General features: G+C 41.8%; 1 protein-coding gene across 2 annotated transcripts; it reads right to left on the minus strand.

Annotated features, from left to right (window-relative positions):
* Positions 1 to 966: 966 nt before the first annotated feature.
* On the minus strand, positions 967 to 8,766 carry LOC113225358. Of its 2 annotated transcripts, none has more exons than XM_026457641.1 (8): positions 8,509 to 8,766; positions 5,297 to 5,359; positions 3,869 to 4,035; positions 3,542 to 3,662; positions 3,227 to 3,348; positions 2,500 to 3,151; positions 2,349 to 2,435; positions 967 to 1,207 (listed from the first exon to the last, which is right to left on the minus strand). In XM_026457641.1, exons 1-8 carry the CDS (start codon positions 8,677 to 8,679, stop codon positions 1,115 to 1,117), a joined length of 1,476 nt encoding a protein of 491 aa, XP_026313426.1. In that variant the 5' UTR covers positions 8,680 to 8,766; the 3' UTR covers positions 967 to 1,114. The 2 variants fall into 2 exon arrangements, with proteins under 2 accessions (XP_026313426.1, XP_026313427.1); XM_026457642.1 differs by lacking the exon at positions 8,509 to 8,766 and adding an exon at positions 7,102 to 7,268.
* Positions 8,767 to 13,520: the final 4,754 nt, after the last annotated feature.

Raw genomic sequence — 13,520 nt, forward strand, 5'->3', positions numbered from 1 at the left:
ATGTCATCTTTAGTTAGAAATTGTATCGTACGTTAAATTATTCGTTTTTAAAAAGTGACAGTTTGTATTGCTTGGGTAGCAGAGTGTATACCGTTTTGACGCAGTCGAGAGACTGTTAGTCAGCTCGAAAATCGATCTCGAGTAAATTATTAGCCAAGATCAGAAAAGGCAGAGCATATTTACGTAAACTTCAAGCAATGCACACGGGGCGGATACTTCTCTCTGAACTCTCGGTATTGTTAAAAATAAAAGGTTAAATATCAGAAGAAAATAATTACTTATTAAAAATTACAAAACTTTTGCTCTACATACGTTACCGTAGTAGTACCTAAAGTAAGCCTTCGAGTTCTTAGGTTTTCACGATTGTTACACGTAGGAAATGAAACTATTTTTCCAGATTTAAATCGAAGCCAGCCGTGACCGCGGGACCTGCGAAGGTCCTGTGACCCAAACGTTGTTGGCTCGTTCGAGAAACAAATATAGGCTTTTTATCCAAAAAATAGTTTCATGTCCTAAAAGTTGCTGCTAGTTTCACATAGATATTGGAAATAGATTTTTAAGAGTAAATAATATTTATATAAGGCTAACTAGATTTAAGTACATTTTGCTGTGCCCTGGCAGGGCCCACGTGATTCTACAATTTCATGTAACAACTATTTTTATATCATGGTTGCAATAAACGTCATTTCAGACTCGGAAGAAAAGAAACATTTCCAGAATTTGAAAGGGAGCTACAATCCATCCTATAGCTGGCTTGAAGTTTAGGCAAATACGGTCCGTCAATTGAGATTTCCGTTCGCACGATAGGAATAAAGTTAAATAAAATAGTTTATTAAACTAGATAAAATAGGTGATAAAGGTTAAGTAGCACTTAAGTATTCGTTTTGTTGAAGTACAACTATTCAGGCGTCCACTGCTCGTCGCACTCGAGCGTACGTCCCCATCTTCGATGTCGGCGAATTCGTATTGGAAAACGGGAGCTGCTCCTGCGCGGCGCGGCTGTCCCGCAAGCAGCGTCGAGCAGTCGACTGCCGGCGAACGCCGTAAAGCGCCCTAAAGCGCCCAAAGCGCCCCACTAGCGCCGCGGGCCGGCGGCGCCCGCGTCCGCGTCGGGCTAGCTGGCCGATGTGTTGTACTGCGTGCGCCCGGCCAGCTCCAGCAGGTAGCGGTCGGGGTGGTCGATCCAGTCCGCGGCCGATAGCTTCACCTGCGCGCGCGCACACCGATTTTTACGATAAAACTATAACCGTATAAAACTCGAGTCTTAAACTCTTTCAGAGTCGCAGGCGAAGGGAAATCTCTTTTCATTTTTTTTAACAACAGTTGGTCAGCTAATTATTTTTCCATAGTTGATACAACTCAATTAAAATGTTGTAAAAAGCAAAGACGCATACAGCCATGATGGATTGTAAAAAATAATTAGCAAAATTTTTATACACAGAATAATTAACATCAATTAGAAGTTCTGAACAATAAGTACTTAGATAGTATGTGGCTGAATTGCAATAAAATTTCTGTTTAGATAACATTTTAAGCAAATGTTCTAATTTTGAACTTAAGCAACCTCCTTGCTTGAACTGGAATCTGGGGGTCTACTCTCGATCTCCGTCCGAAACGATTACTGTCCAATAAGTAATATTCGACAAAATTTTAATTTGCATTAACAAGTGTCAAGTATGCCACTTTTTCACTAGTTGGCCAGACCGGCAAAATGATAGTGACGGAGTGAAGATATTTGTGTTTTCCATCCGTTACTCTCATCTCTGGACTGTATTCGCACTTTCCATCAGGCGCGGGGCAGTCATTTTGCCGAATCACAATAAAAAAAAAAAAAAACAAAATGAAGCTTCATTCGCATCACGCGTCTTTTCATTTGGTCAAGTATTGCTTATTTGGCAGTAATTGTTTCGGACGGATGTCGGACGGAGATCGAGAGTAGACCCTCTGACCTATGTACCTTGTTACAAATAAAAAAAATCTCCTTACCGGCCGTAGTTGCGAGGGTTTAGAGTTAGGCACCATGAAATCATACTATTTACGGAAAAGTGTGATGGGGGAAAAAAATATATCGTTGGTGTTTCATAGAAATGGCGTAAGCGGCATTTTGCAGATTTTTTAGTGGAGTATGTTTTAGGCTTTAACGACTGTTCTAACTATTTTTTACATCCCGTTATAAAATTCGGTTTTGGTTTTAATTAAGTTTAAGTTTTACTGACTGAGCTTTACTTGACGTAATATTTTCGAACAGTCGTTAAAACCGAAAACGTCTTTTTCAAAACACCGTCGCGCCTCCATCGCGCACAACGAGGGCAGTGACGGCGGGAGTGGGCGAAGGGAACGGACGGTACCTTGCTCTGGCGCTCGGCTTCGCGCACTTGCCACTTCTTGATCTCCAGCTGCGTCTCGCGCGACGCCTGGTCGCCGCAGCCCCACACCTGCGGGCACACGGGTCAGCGGGGGGCACGGGCCGCGGGCGGGGCGGGGGCGGGGAGGGCCCACCTCGATGCTGCTGACGGCGAAGGGCACGCCGCGGAGCGTCAGCGCGTCGAAGCCGGCGGCCACGCTGAGCGCCGGCTTGCGCGGGTCCGCGCCCACGCGCAGCCCCAGCGGGTAGCCGCGGATGGACGTGTTCAGGTACAGCAGCTTGGGCCCGCGCTCCAGCACGGCGAACGTCGGCAGCAGCTGCACGAGCGCGGCGTCGGGCCCGCCCCAGTACTGGTGCGACTCGCGCCACTCCTGCGGGCTGGCCACCACCACCAGCGCCTCCTGCGCCGCGATCAGCACCAGCGTGGGGCCGCGGTAGGCCAGCGTGTGGTGCAGGAAGCGGTTGGCGCCCAGCCCGTGGTCGCCGGAGGCGTACAGCGGCACCCAGTGCACGGGCACGGCGCACACCAGGCGCGCCAGCCAGGCGGCCGAGGCCAGCGCGCCGCCGCCCAGCGCCTGCAGCGGCCGCGAGTACAGCGGCGGCGCGGCGCCCGCCAGCAGCCAGGCCACGGACAGCGGCAGCAGCGCGTCCTTGGCGTGCGGCGCCGCCGGCCAGGGGCTGCGCTCCAGCACGGGCGTGGCCAGCTCCAGCCCCGCGCCGCTGCACGGCGACTCCACGGCCGCCTCCAGGTCGCGGTGCCGCGTGGCCAGCATGTGCACGCAGTACCTGCGCAGCGAGACGTCCGGAGTCCGTCACCCGCCCCCGCCCCCGCCCCACCGGCCCCTCCGGCCTCCGGCGCACCTGTGCACGGGGAACACGAGGCGGTGGCAGTGCTCGTTCAGCCAGCGCACCACGAAGCCCACGCTGTGCGCGTCCTTGTTGTTGAAGCAGCCGTTCACCACCGACGACAGCGTCCTGTTGATCTGCAACGCCACCCCGCTACGAGCCTGACTCTCTGGCCCGCGGCACGAGCCCGCTCCCGAAGGGAGACCGACAACGCAATATTTCATTAGTGCCAAAAGCGTACAAACGTCGCACGTTTCCGTACAATCCGTGGTTCCCGTCCACCCCGCTCGAAGAAAGTATGTACACAAATAACTAGACAGCGACGCTTACCATGAGGCAGGTCTGCGGCCCCTCAGGGTAGTGGTCCATGGAGAGCTTGTAGCTGGTGTAGAGCAGGCTGCGCAGACCCGAGGGCTCCATCGTGTTCTCGTCCGCCTCCGTCGCGAACATTCTGCCAACAGCGTCAACACAGCCGTAAATCAAACGAGTGGCGCTCTCTGTTTGTGACCACGCGCCGACCCCCTTTGCCTCGGTTTCTATTCGATTTACAAGCTTTTCTTAAATGGTTTTCTGGTATTCATTGTCCCCGAAAGTGGCAAGGAACTTCGGAAGATTTGTACTAGTTCGTAAATCGTCCGCAACGAGGAACGTTCTCACTTGACGTAAGTCTCGATGATGGCGTTGTCGTCGATCATGCCGAGGATCTTCTCGCAGTGCGTGCGGAACACGGACAGTGGGATGTGTTGGTTGCGGCATTTGCCCGCGCGGTGTACCCAGCGGTAGAACTGACGCGCCAGCTCCGGGTACATCGGGAACAAGTATTTCTGCAATTTTACAAAGACCTCTGCACTCCAAGAATCGGCTGCAAAATTTATCAATTTCCTGATTAAAGTCTATTCTTAAACTACCCAGTATTCAACATATTACTCAAACAAACAAGTGTAAATTTAGCGCAATATCCAATTCGGATTGTGTACCTTTTGGCGACATTCCTATTTAAACACTTGATGCAAATCTGGCCTTGGCTGGTGGCTAACGCACGCCACTTCCCGGCGTCGAATCTTAACGGTTGCCACAAAACAACTTTCGAATCGAAAATAGAAATGAGTAATTCTCATGACTTGACAAAGACAATTCACTAGCTGCTTGCGCGTCACCCGAGTCTTGACTAAAGACAGTCATGCAATAAATTTTGGTACCCATAATTTAACATAGGAAAGTATGCTTGCTAATCAATTTTATTTATTGAATTTAATTAACTGCCTCCGTGGCCGAAAGGTTGCCACGCAGAAGTCCTGGGTTCGATTCCCAGGCCGGGAAAAATATGTGTATTGCCTACATTTATTTCTCTTACTTTATTTATATGTGGGTTGTCCATGACACCCGCGACCCAGGGTTTCCCTAGTGCGGGGATATATTGAGTGGGTGCGTTATTACATTATTATTATAATTAAAGTTAGTTATGAACCTGACGACCGCAACTATAGCTGTCCCGGCATAAGAGCATACCGGCTTCTCTTTTCTGTCAAATATTTTCTTTTGGGTTCGCGAGCAAAACCATTTAGAATACTAAACTTGTCTGTGATCAGTGGGGATGAACACTTATAAACATAATGAATATTCATTTCTTTGAAGTCATAGGGTCGTATTCTAGAACTCTACTCAATGCTCATTTTTGAGTATGATTCAAAGCACTAGAAATCATACTCAAGTCCTTGCCATTAGGGTCGTATTTCCAATGCTTCAAATCATACTCAAGTCTGCTCAAATCCTGACTTGAGCATTGAGTAGAGTTCTGGAATACGACTCTTAGTTGTATATTTTTTTGTACCATGGCACAAGTGATAATCTCGCAATAGTAGAACGTGCATAGACAAACATAGTTTGTAGAATTTGACAAATTTAAAGAGATGGTGCATTAATTATCAAACATGCCAAGGAACGTATTTCTGCTCTGTATGTACACTTTAACTCGTGTAAGCCAAGTTATCAAAACTTAGCATAAAGATTTGAGAAAATAGTCTGTATCCGTGTCGGTCACGTGAGTGTTAGGTATTAAACAAAGCGCGTGGTGGCAGGCCTCACCGTGAACGACTTCTCGGTGACGCCGCTGACGCCATCCTCCTTCTGTGATCGCTGCGCCAGTAGCTGCACACAAAACATATTTTTGATGAATTCATTACAGAATACAAAGAGACAGTCGCGTGACGTGCAAATTCGATTTACGCGCTGGCGTTCGCGACGGGCTCCAACAGCTTCTGGCGACATTGAGCATCACTTTATTGGGAGCGAATGGCGAACAGGCGAATGTGAGCACATTAGGTTCGCCTCGTCAGCTCATCGCTCGTATTCCCCACACTTATTAAAAAGGAATCGGCCAGAGCTGGTCAGAAAAGCAAAAAAGAAGTAAAACGCGCAACGTCTTCTTAGCTCCGATCGGCTCTACGATTCCTCGCTATAATAAGTGTGGCGGCTACCTTGAACGGCACCCGAACAACTTACCCTCTGTGCGACAAGCACCAGCGGCGAACATAAATAGCGGGGCAAATCGTAAAGCGCAGGCCACGTTGCAAGCGGAATTATGCTAAGTTAGCTTCTTAGTTCACAAAGCTGCATGCAACCAACTATGCGTAGCTCGGTTAGCTTAGTTCGCGGTGTGAACAGATGTATGAAAACATGACGCGGCTACGTGAGCTAAAGCTAACCTAACTTAGGGTCGTATTCCAGAACTCTACTCAATGCTCAAGTCAGGATTTGAGTATGGTTTAAAGCACTCGAAATCATACTCAAGTCCCTGCCATTAGGGTCGTATGTCCAGTGCTTATGTTTCAATTGCAATCCTGACTTGAGCATTGAGTAGAGTTCTAGAATACGACCCTTAGCTTCCCTCGCGGTGTGACCTGCGCTTAAGATGAGTGGATGAGCTTAGGTGCTGTTTATAAAATCGCCTCCAGACTCGCCACGCATCTCGTGCGTGTGTGTAAATACGGTAAATCAATTATAAGTATATGTTGCTTTTAGAAGAATTTTTACATTGAGTTTTTTCTATTTCCTCAATAGGGATAAAATAGGATCATCTTTTACATTGTGCCTGTACGCAACACATTATATTAGATATTTTAAGGCCTTCCTTCTGTCTATTCAATTATCTGTTTCATTTCCTAGTGTTGAAAGGATAACACATTCCATTCCTATGACATACTTGTGTATTGACGCTTTGTTATTTCAATTGCAATGTACATGCTTTATGAAATTTCAATTAAAATGTCATTATATGGTTTAGTTACGTATAAGTAACAACAATGAAATAGAAGCAGGTAATCAATCATATGTCACTGATAACATAATCCACAAGTTGAGATAATCACATCAAATTGTACTGCAAACAACATATTCAATTTATTGGAGGCCTCACGAGATCAACGTGTAAAATGTTAACAGCACAAAATCAGTTGACTTTTGCCAACAGTGTGCGTAGTGTGATGTTAAATGGGTAAGCAATGTTGAATGTGGACTGTTTGATAGTGGCCTGAACTTCAAAATGTAGGATATAAAATACGAAAGTGATTACAATTGTGGGATTAATTTAATCACAATAGCCTCTATTTGCAAAAAATGAAATAGCTCCAAGCATAACATATTACATATTACGAATTGGCCTCTTTGGAGACCATGCCACTTTCTAGACTACCACATATATACATACATGAAATACTTAACTTATCAGTATTTGAATTCTTTGTTGTACGATCTCAATGCATGTGCTACACAGAAAATGTTAATAACTTAAATTTGTAAAAAAAAATTCAGAAAAAAATTAAGTTTATTTAATTAAATATTTATTATGATGACCTAATGATTTTGGGACTGTAAATAGTGTGTGAACAGACCTTGCAGGTGGGTGCAGCAGTTATCTTTGGTGTGGTTCTCTTTTTCTGAATGCCAAATATAGTCAGGTGTAGATCCTTCAGTTGGGGCAGACACTGATTCATTTTTTTGTAATTTTTTTCAACTTTTTATTTAAATTTGTTGTTTTTTCACTTTGTTAAAAAACTTTTTAAAACATGATGTAGATTTGTTATTTTACTGTAGACAAGAAGTAATCTTCTGTTTTAATTACTATGTGTATTATTTTTAATATCTTTTTCTCAATAAAGATTAAAATCTCAACAAGTGTACTTCACAATTTACTACAGTCATAGCACTGAGTGATGACCAATATCAGTGAGGAATCACTGTTATCAAGTGACATGATAAGTGAGATATGGGTTTACTGTGATTAATGTCATTCATTATTGACAAGGGAAGATTAGTTGTAGTTTGGTAAACATCCAGGTAGGTATCTAATTAGTACCATTAATTATAACAGTTCTAGGTAAAAATATATAAAAACATATTCTTAGTAACTGGAAGTTATAGTTTTAAGTATTAACGCTATGAGAAAATTTTATTTCTAAGAAATAACACATTTTACTTTGTTGTACTTTTTTTTCCTGAAAAGATATTGTGATTGTCAAATCACCCAACAATAGTCTAAACTCAGATTTGTTAGATCTTTTTTAATTGAACACTGGCTTCCACAAACACTCTGAATACTGTCCAGCATAAAAGACATTAATAAAGAAAAGACAAAACATTGACCATGATATGAAAGAATTAATAAGCCTCATGTACCAGTAACAAAGCTTGATTAACAATGTCTGGGCACCAAGGTCCCTACCAACGATGAGTGTCAAAAATATAGCAAACAATGGGTGGTGTGTAAATATGTGCTAATTGACACTTGCACTTGGGCACTTGGTCACAATTTAATAAAATGGTCTATAAACACTATTTAAATCATTATATTTTCTGTGTAGTGTCCACTAATTGATGTATTTTAGAAGAGAACTAAAATATAGCACTCTATCCACCAACTTAAGAGCTCAATCTACTTTTATTAGAACAATATAATAAATTATTACTAAAATTTCATAACATTTCATTCTATAATTACTGAAAAAAAGGATGTAATTTTTCAAGCTCACTCACAAGTATAAACTTAATATTGTGCTTTTATAAAGTACCAAGATACAAGCAAATTATTTAGCCAACTGTATTGACCACTAAGATTTAGATCATAGTGTCTAATTCTATAGAGAGCCAGTCAAGCAGTGTGGTGGTGGGACCTCGCGGCGTCAAAACAAACACTCGATGGCAGGAAGCCGCGCTGTTTGCTTTGATGACGTCCGTGGCCTTACCACGCGACCTTGTCCGCCCGTTTACGGAACCCAAGCCGCCCTCTTACAAATTCCTACCTTTCCAAGCTTCTCAACGGGTACCATGGAAGTAGGTTGCGGCTTTTCAGGTTTCTCGGTGTCGCCCGCGGAGCCCCTCGGCGTTGCGCCGCGTCGCGAACCACCTCGCGGCGTGTTAAACCCGCTCCCTCCTTCGCCATCCTTCTGTTCGTGGCTATGGTGACTCCCCATAACCGCACCACACGTTCACCTCCTCGAATAGACTATAACTAACGAACTCTCACTAGTCACTTCAATTAATTTTCAAGTGGAAAACTCCAGCACAACTACAAATAGCAATCATCGACTTGACAATACTTGACATTGACTTGACAATGACAGGTAAATTCATGACGCCAAATGTCAGACGGCTTTCGTTCAATAATTAGTCGAGCTCTGGAGCGGGTTGTGAGCTACAATTAATTACTGTGGGGGTAACTATATACTAAATCTATGACTGTGAATAATTTTTCGAAAAATTTCAAAAATTCGGATTAATGTAACTCCCAAGACTCATATTATCTTTCCACCCTGCTCATATTATGGTCCACGTTTAGAAATATGTTATGAAGTTCAGTACCACGCTTAGAAATATCTTATTATGCGTGAATTATAAAATGAACTTGTATAGCTAAAAGTCACATATAGAAAAATGAGATTTAAAATGATCTCACAACAGCGATTGTATTTATTTCGTGTAATGGTATATAATATCGAGTTCTTAGGTTTTCGCGATTGTTACACGTTGGAAATGAAACTATTTTTCCGGATTTGAGTCGCGTGTATTTGTTTTTTCAAACGTTTCGTTTCGTTGGTCACGGTTGACTGATTTAAATCCGGAAAAATAATTTCATTTCCTTAAGTATATATTTCAAATCATAATATTAACTCAACATAATAACTCAACACATTCATAGCCCCGCATTAGGGAAAACCCTGTGTCGCAGGTGCCATGGACACACACATAGATAATCATAAATTACACCCAAACTCACGAAAGAATTAAATGTAGGCCATACACATATTTTTCCCGGCCTGGGAATCGAACCCAGGACCTCTACGTGGCAGTCCAGCATGGTAACCGTTCGGCCACAGAGGCAGTTATAGTAATATTTCTATTAAAGATTAATTCCTTCTAAACTTTGCTCTCCTGATCACGTTTCCTTTCCTTTTTGTTTATCCTCCCGTTCGCGTTCTTTTCTAACCTTTTTTAATTTAATTTGACGTTGGCACAAAGTATTCTAGTGCCATTTAATTAAAAAAAAACCTTTTTAATGGCTCTATCGTTTTCGTTCAGTAACTTCAACTTTTGACTGATGACTATCTAATCCTGTACACTGGCTAATCTGGGGTCAGAACTGAACTTATAAGGTTCCTGCGCGCGCACAGGTTATAGTGTCCTTCTCGTATTTTAAGGGTTTTTATTTTTTTCGTGGTGGGAGGAAATACTCATGTTATACTGCCAGACCGGTCCTGGCAGCATGCCCGAATCCACTGGGAATTGTGCCCAGTCTTTTGCGTATTTCGTTAATTCTCCGCGCTATGGGTTTACACTTTGTGTCCAACATTGTGGTATTTGTGAAATGTTAGCTCAAGGCTTAGGTGTGAGCGATTAGTGATGGTGATTTACTGTTTGGTGGCGTGCATTATGTGGTTCGGAGTAGCTGTTTGTGATTATGATAGGATACCGGCTAATATACGTTAGGTTATGAATTTAATTAAATAATAATGGTAATAACAACAAAAATAAACAAAAAAAAATATTAATAATAATAATAATGCGACATAACAAGAATCAATATACATATATTATATTTATATATTTAACATAAAATTATAATAGTGAGGCAATTCAGTTATATTAATTATGTATGTATGTACCATTCAAGCCCTTAAGATTTGAAATGTTGTGAGTAAGAAGGTGTGAAAACTTTCTGATGATGATTCTTTAGTGAGAAAACCACGAATGTCTTTTGAGTTTACTCGGAGGTTTTGACAGGTTATTATGTGATTGTGTTTGCTAGAAGCAAATCTTGGACAGTCATAAAATGGTCATAAAGGAGGTGCGCTAATGTTTGTTTTATTTGTGCCCTAGGGTCACATGGACAGTGGTTGTCGGCAGTTATGCCAAAACGGTGAAGATACTCCTTTTGATATCCATGATTGCTTAAGTATTGAGTGAATATAGAGAAATTAGGTAGGTGTTGGATGTATTCGTTGAGATCATCGTATGTGGGAAAAATTTAAGTCGAATAGCCTGGTGTTTTGTGCAAGTTTGCTGCTGCTTTGACCGCTTGGTCAGCCATTTCGTTACCTAAGATTCCGCAGTGGGCCTTAGTCCACAAGAAGAGTGTTTCAGTGTGGGTTTTGTGTGTGTGTATGAGATTGTGGGTTTGAACAACAATATGATTGTAGCTATTGGGATTTGATATTTCTATAAGACCAGATTTGCTATCACAAAAAATGAGAAGTTTGTCTATGTGAGGTTGTAATTGATAACTATATAAGAGGCATTCTCTGATAGCTAGAAGTTCCGATTGGGTTTGAAGATGACAAACGCTGATCCGAATTTATCATCGTGCCGGCTTCCATCCGTGTAAGCGTTCCATGAATTGGTGTGTGTATGTGATAAGGTGATTTCTAAAAGTTCTGATTGGTTATTAATCTCAGTGTATGGTATAATACTCCGGAGCGCGGGGTCTAAAAGGGATAACGGTGCAGCTGGTTTTTTCTATAGTGAGGTGTTCAGGGAGAAAGGAAGTGTACCTCAAATATCACGCGGTCTCTATGTCTGGCACGTGTCAGATCTTTGCTGGTAAGGGAATTAGTTTTGCCAGAGCCGCGTTTATAGTTTTAAATCCATGAACAATCTTAACAGCAAAAAGTCTTTGTACAGATAGAAGTTTATTTATGACACATGGGAAACGAAGTGAACTGGCCCAAACAGATGACGCGTTTGTAATTATTGGTTCGATGGCGTGTTGATGTATAGTGCGTATGTTTTCAGAGTATAGAAGAAAAGGGGAGATATGTATGTAAGATTGGGTACCCATCTCGCCACTTTTTAGCTTGTGTGAAATTCAAACTACGCTCTATTGTCTACTACCATAGCTTAAAGATTTTGATTGGGTAAGGCTTAAAACGTGGAAACGACACAATACAATTTTAAAATTTAACAAAATTAAACTTACAGTCACTTGAGTAGGTAAGAGTTATATTACAATATTTCAGTATTTTTTTCATCGTACAGCCAGTCGCCATCAGGTGGCGTTTTGGTAAAAATGCTACTAGTATATAATAGCTAACTATTACACGTTAGATGGCGTTGAAACTCATTTTTCGTTACACTAAGACTCACGGAGCGGTTTTCACCCACGCCTGACACGTGACCACGGCATCTGTAGAATGTAATAGTTAAGTATGTAAAATTAGTAGCACATTTCACGGCGCTTTTTATGCCTGTAGTGGTGACCGTTGCTCGCGGTTGCCGCGGCGAGGTACCAGTAGAACCGCGCAGGACGCGATCACCTGCGCGCTTAAAAAGGCGGAACTTGTCAGGCCGTATGTAATTGTTTGTAACTGTAAACATTGTACAGGTTTATTTTTATTTTCTCGCCAGATATCAGGGTGAATTAAAATTTGCTTGTACATGTGTCTGATATCATGTGTCGCACATGAAAACATTTATTAGTTTTAAAACGCAACAAAATATCGAATAGTGATTTCTGAACGACTGGTCCATTGCAAAGAATATTGTTTATAGATGGATATTTACCTGACCTTGCGCTCCCATCAAATACAACTCGTAGCTTTGTCGTTAATCTTTCGGGACGAAGCACGCCGTGATGAGGAAGGAAATAAATGGGTCTGTTTTCCGGTAAACAATTGTCCATGTCAATTATTTTAGCGTGTCCTAATGTCAAATGTTCATTGAAATCTACATATAATGAGTGGTACTCAGGATCTTTATCGAAACGTTTTTCCAAGTTGTAAGGAAATTAAAAATGATAATAATTATTATCATATCACATATACGTAATCATTTAAGTCACATTTTCGTGTCATGCGAACTTCAAATCTATTATTGTGTAATTTTACTGATTCTTTAAAAATCGTTTCGCTATAATCATGTTCCGGTCAACATTCAACAAAAACTTCTGCCACGCTTTCAGTCTCCCACAATTTCCTAACATAAAAATCTTGATCAGAAATACTTTCCTCTAAATGCATTGAAGTGGAAAAGTTAATTGAAGGTAGCACATTACCGGAAACGATGTATCCAAGATGAGTATTAATTAAATTTAGCTCGTTGGGAACACCTTCTACCATTCCATCCTTCAAAACTCTAAAGAAGATATCGGCAGCCAAAAGAAGTGAAGTCTCCCCTGGAACATTGTAACTTTTATCAGCAAGTTTGACAAAGCTTGGAATTGTGAAATTTGAAATATCAAAATTGTTTTGTGGCAAGTTAATTGTAATCTTGTCCATAATGGAACATGTAACATTGACATTGAAGTTTTCTGTATTTGAATGTAATTGTAACCCCTTTGTCAACCTTTTTTACATTGTCTCCTAATGTAACAATGTTTTTAGAAAAATCAAACGTGGAAACACCTAGCTTTGAAGCTAAGCGCTTTGCACAAAAGGAAGTTTGACTTCCCGAATCAAGTAAAGCGCGCACAATGTACTTACTTGTTGCTGTGAACATCTGTGACCAGAACCTTGGCAGTAGGCAAGAGTATATTGTGTTCACTTGATTTGACAGAATGTAAAATTTAATTAGAGCTACTCTCCTCATTGACGTGAATCAGCGCATTGTGGCCTTGATTGCAAACAGTGCATTTGAGCTTGTATCGACATGGTTTTTCATGAGAATTCAGACTTATCTTGCAAAGTTTTTTGTTCATTATCAACTGAAGTCTTTTTGCCGGCAACATCAATATGAAATTAGGACATTTGTAAAGCTTGTGGTCCTTGGAACATGCAATGCAGTTGTGCACCTTTTTTATTTCGTTTGATACGTTCCTTGATGT

The sequence above is a fragment of the Hyposmocoma kahamanoa genome, unplaced genomic scaffold (assembly GCF_003589595.1).
Source record: "Hyposmocoma kahamanoa isolate Upper Pololo Valley unplaced genomic scaffold, ASM358959v1 160, whole genome shotgun sequence".
Taxonomy (NCBI): Eukaryota; Metazoa; Arthropoda; class Insecta; order Lepidoptera; family Cosmopterigidae; genus Hyposmocoma; species Hyposmocoma kahamanoa.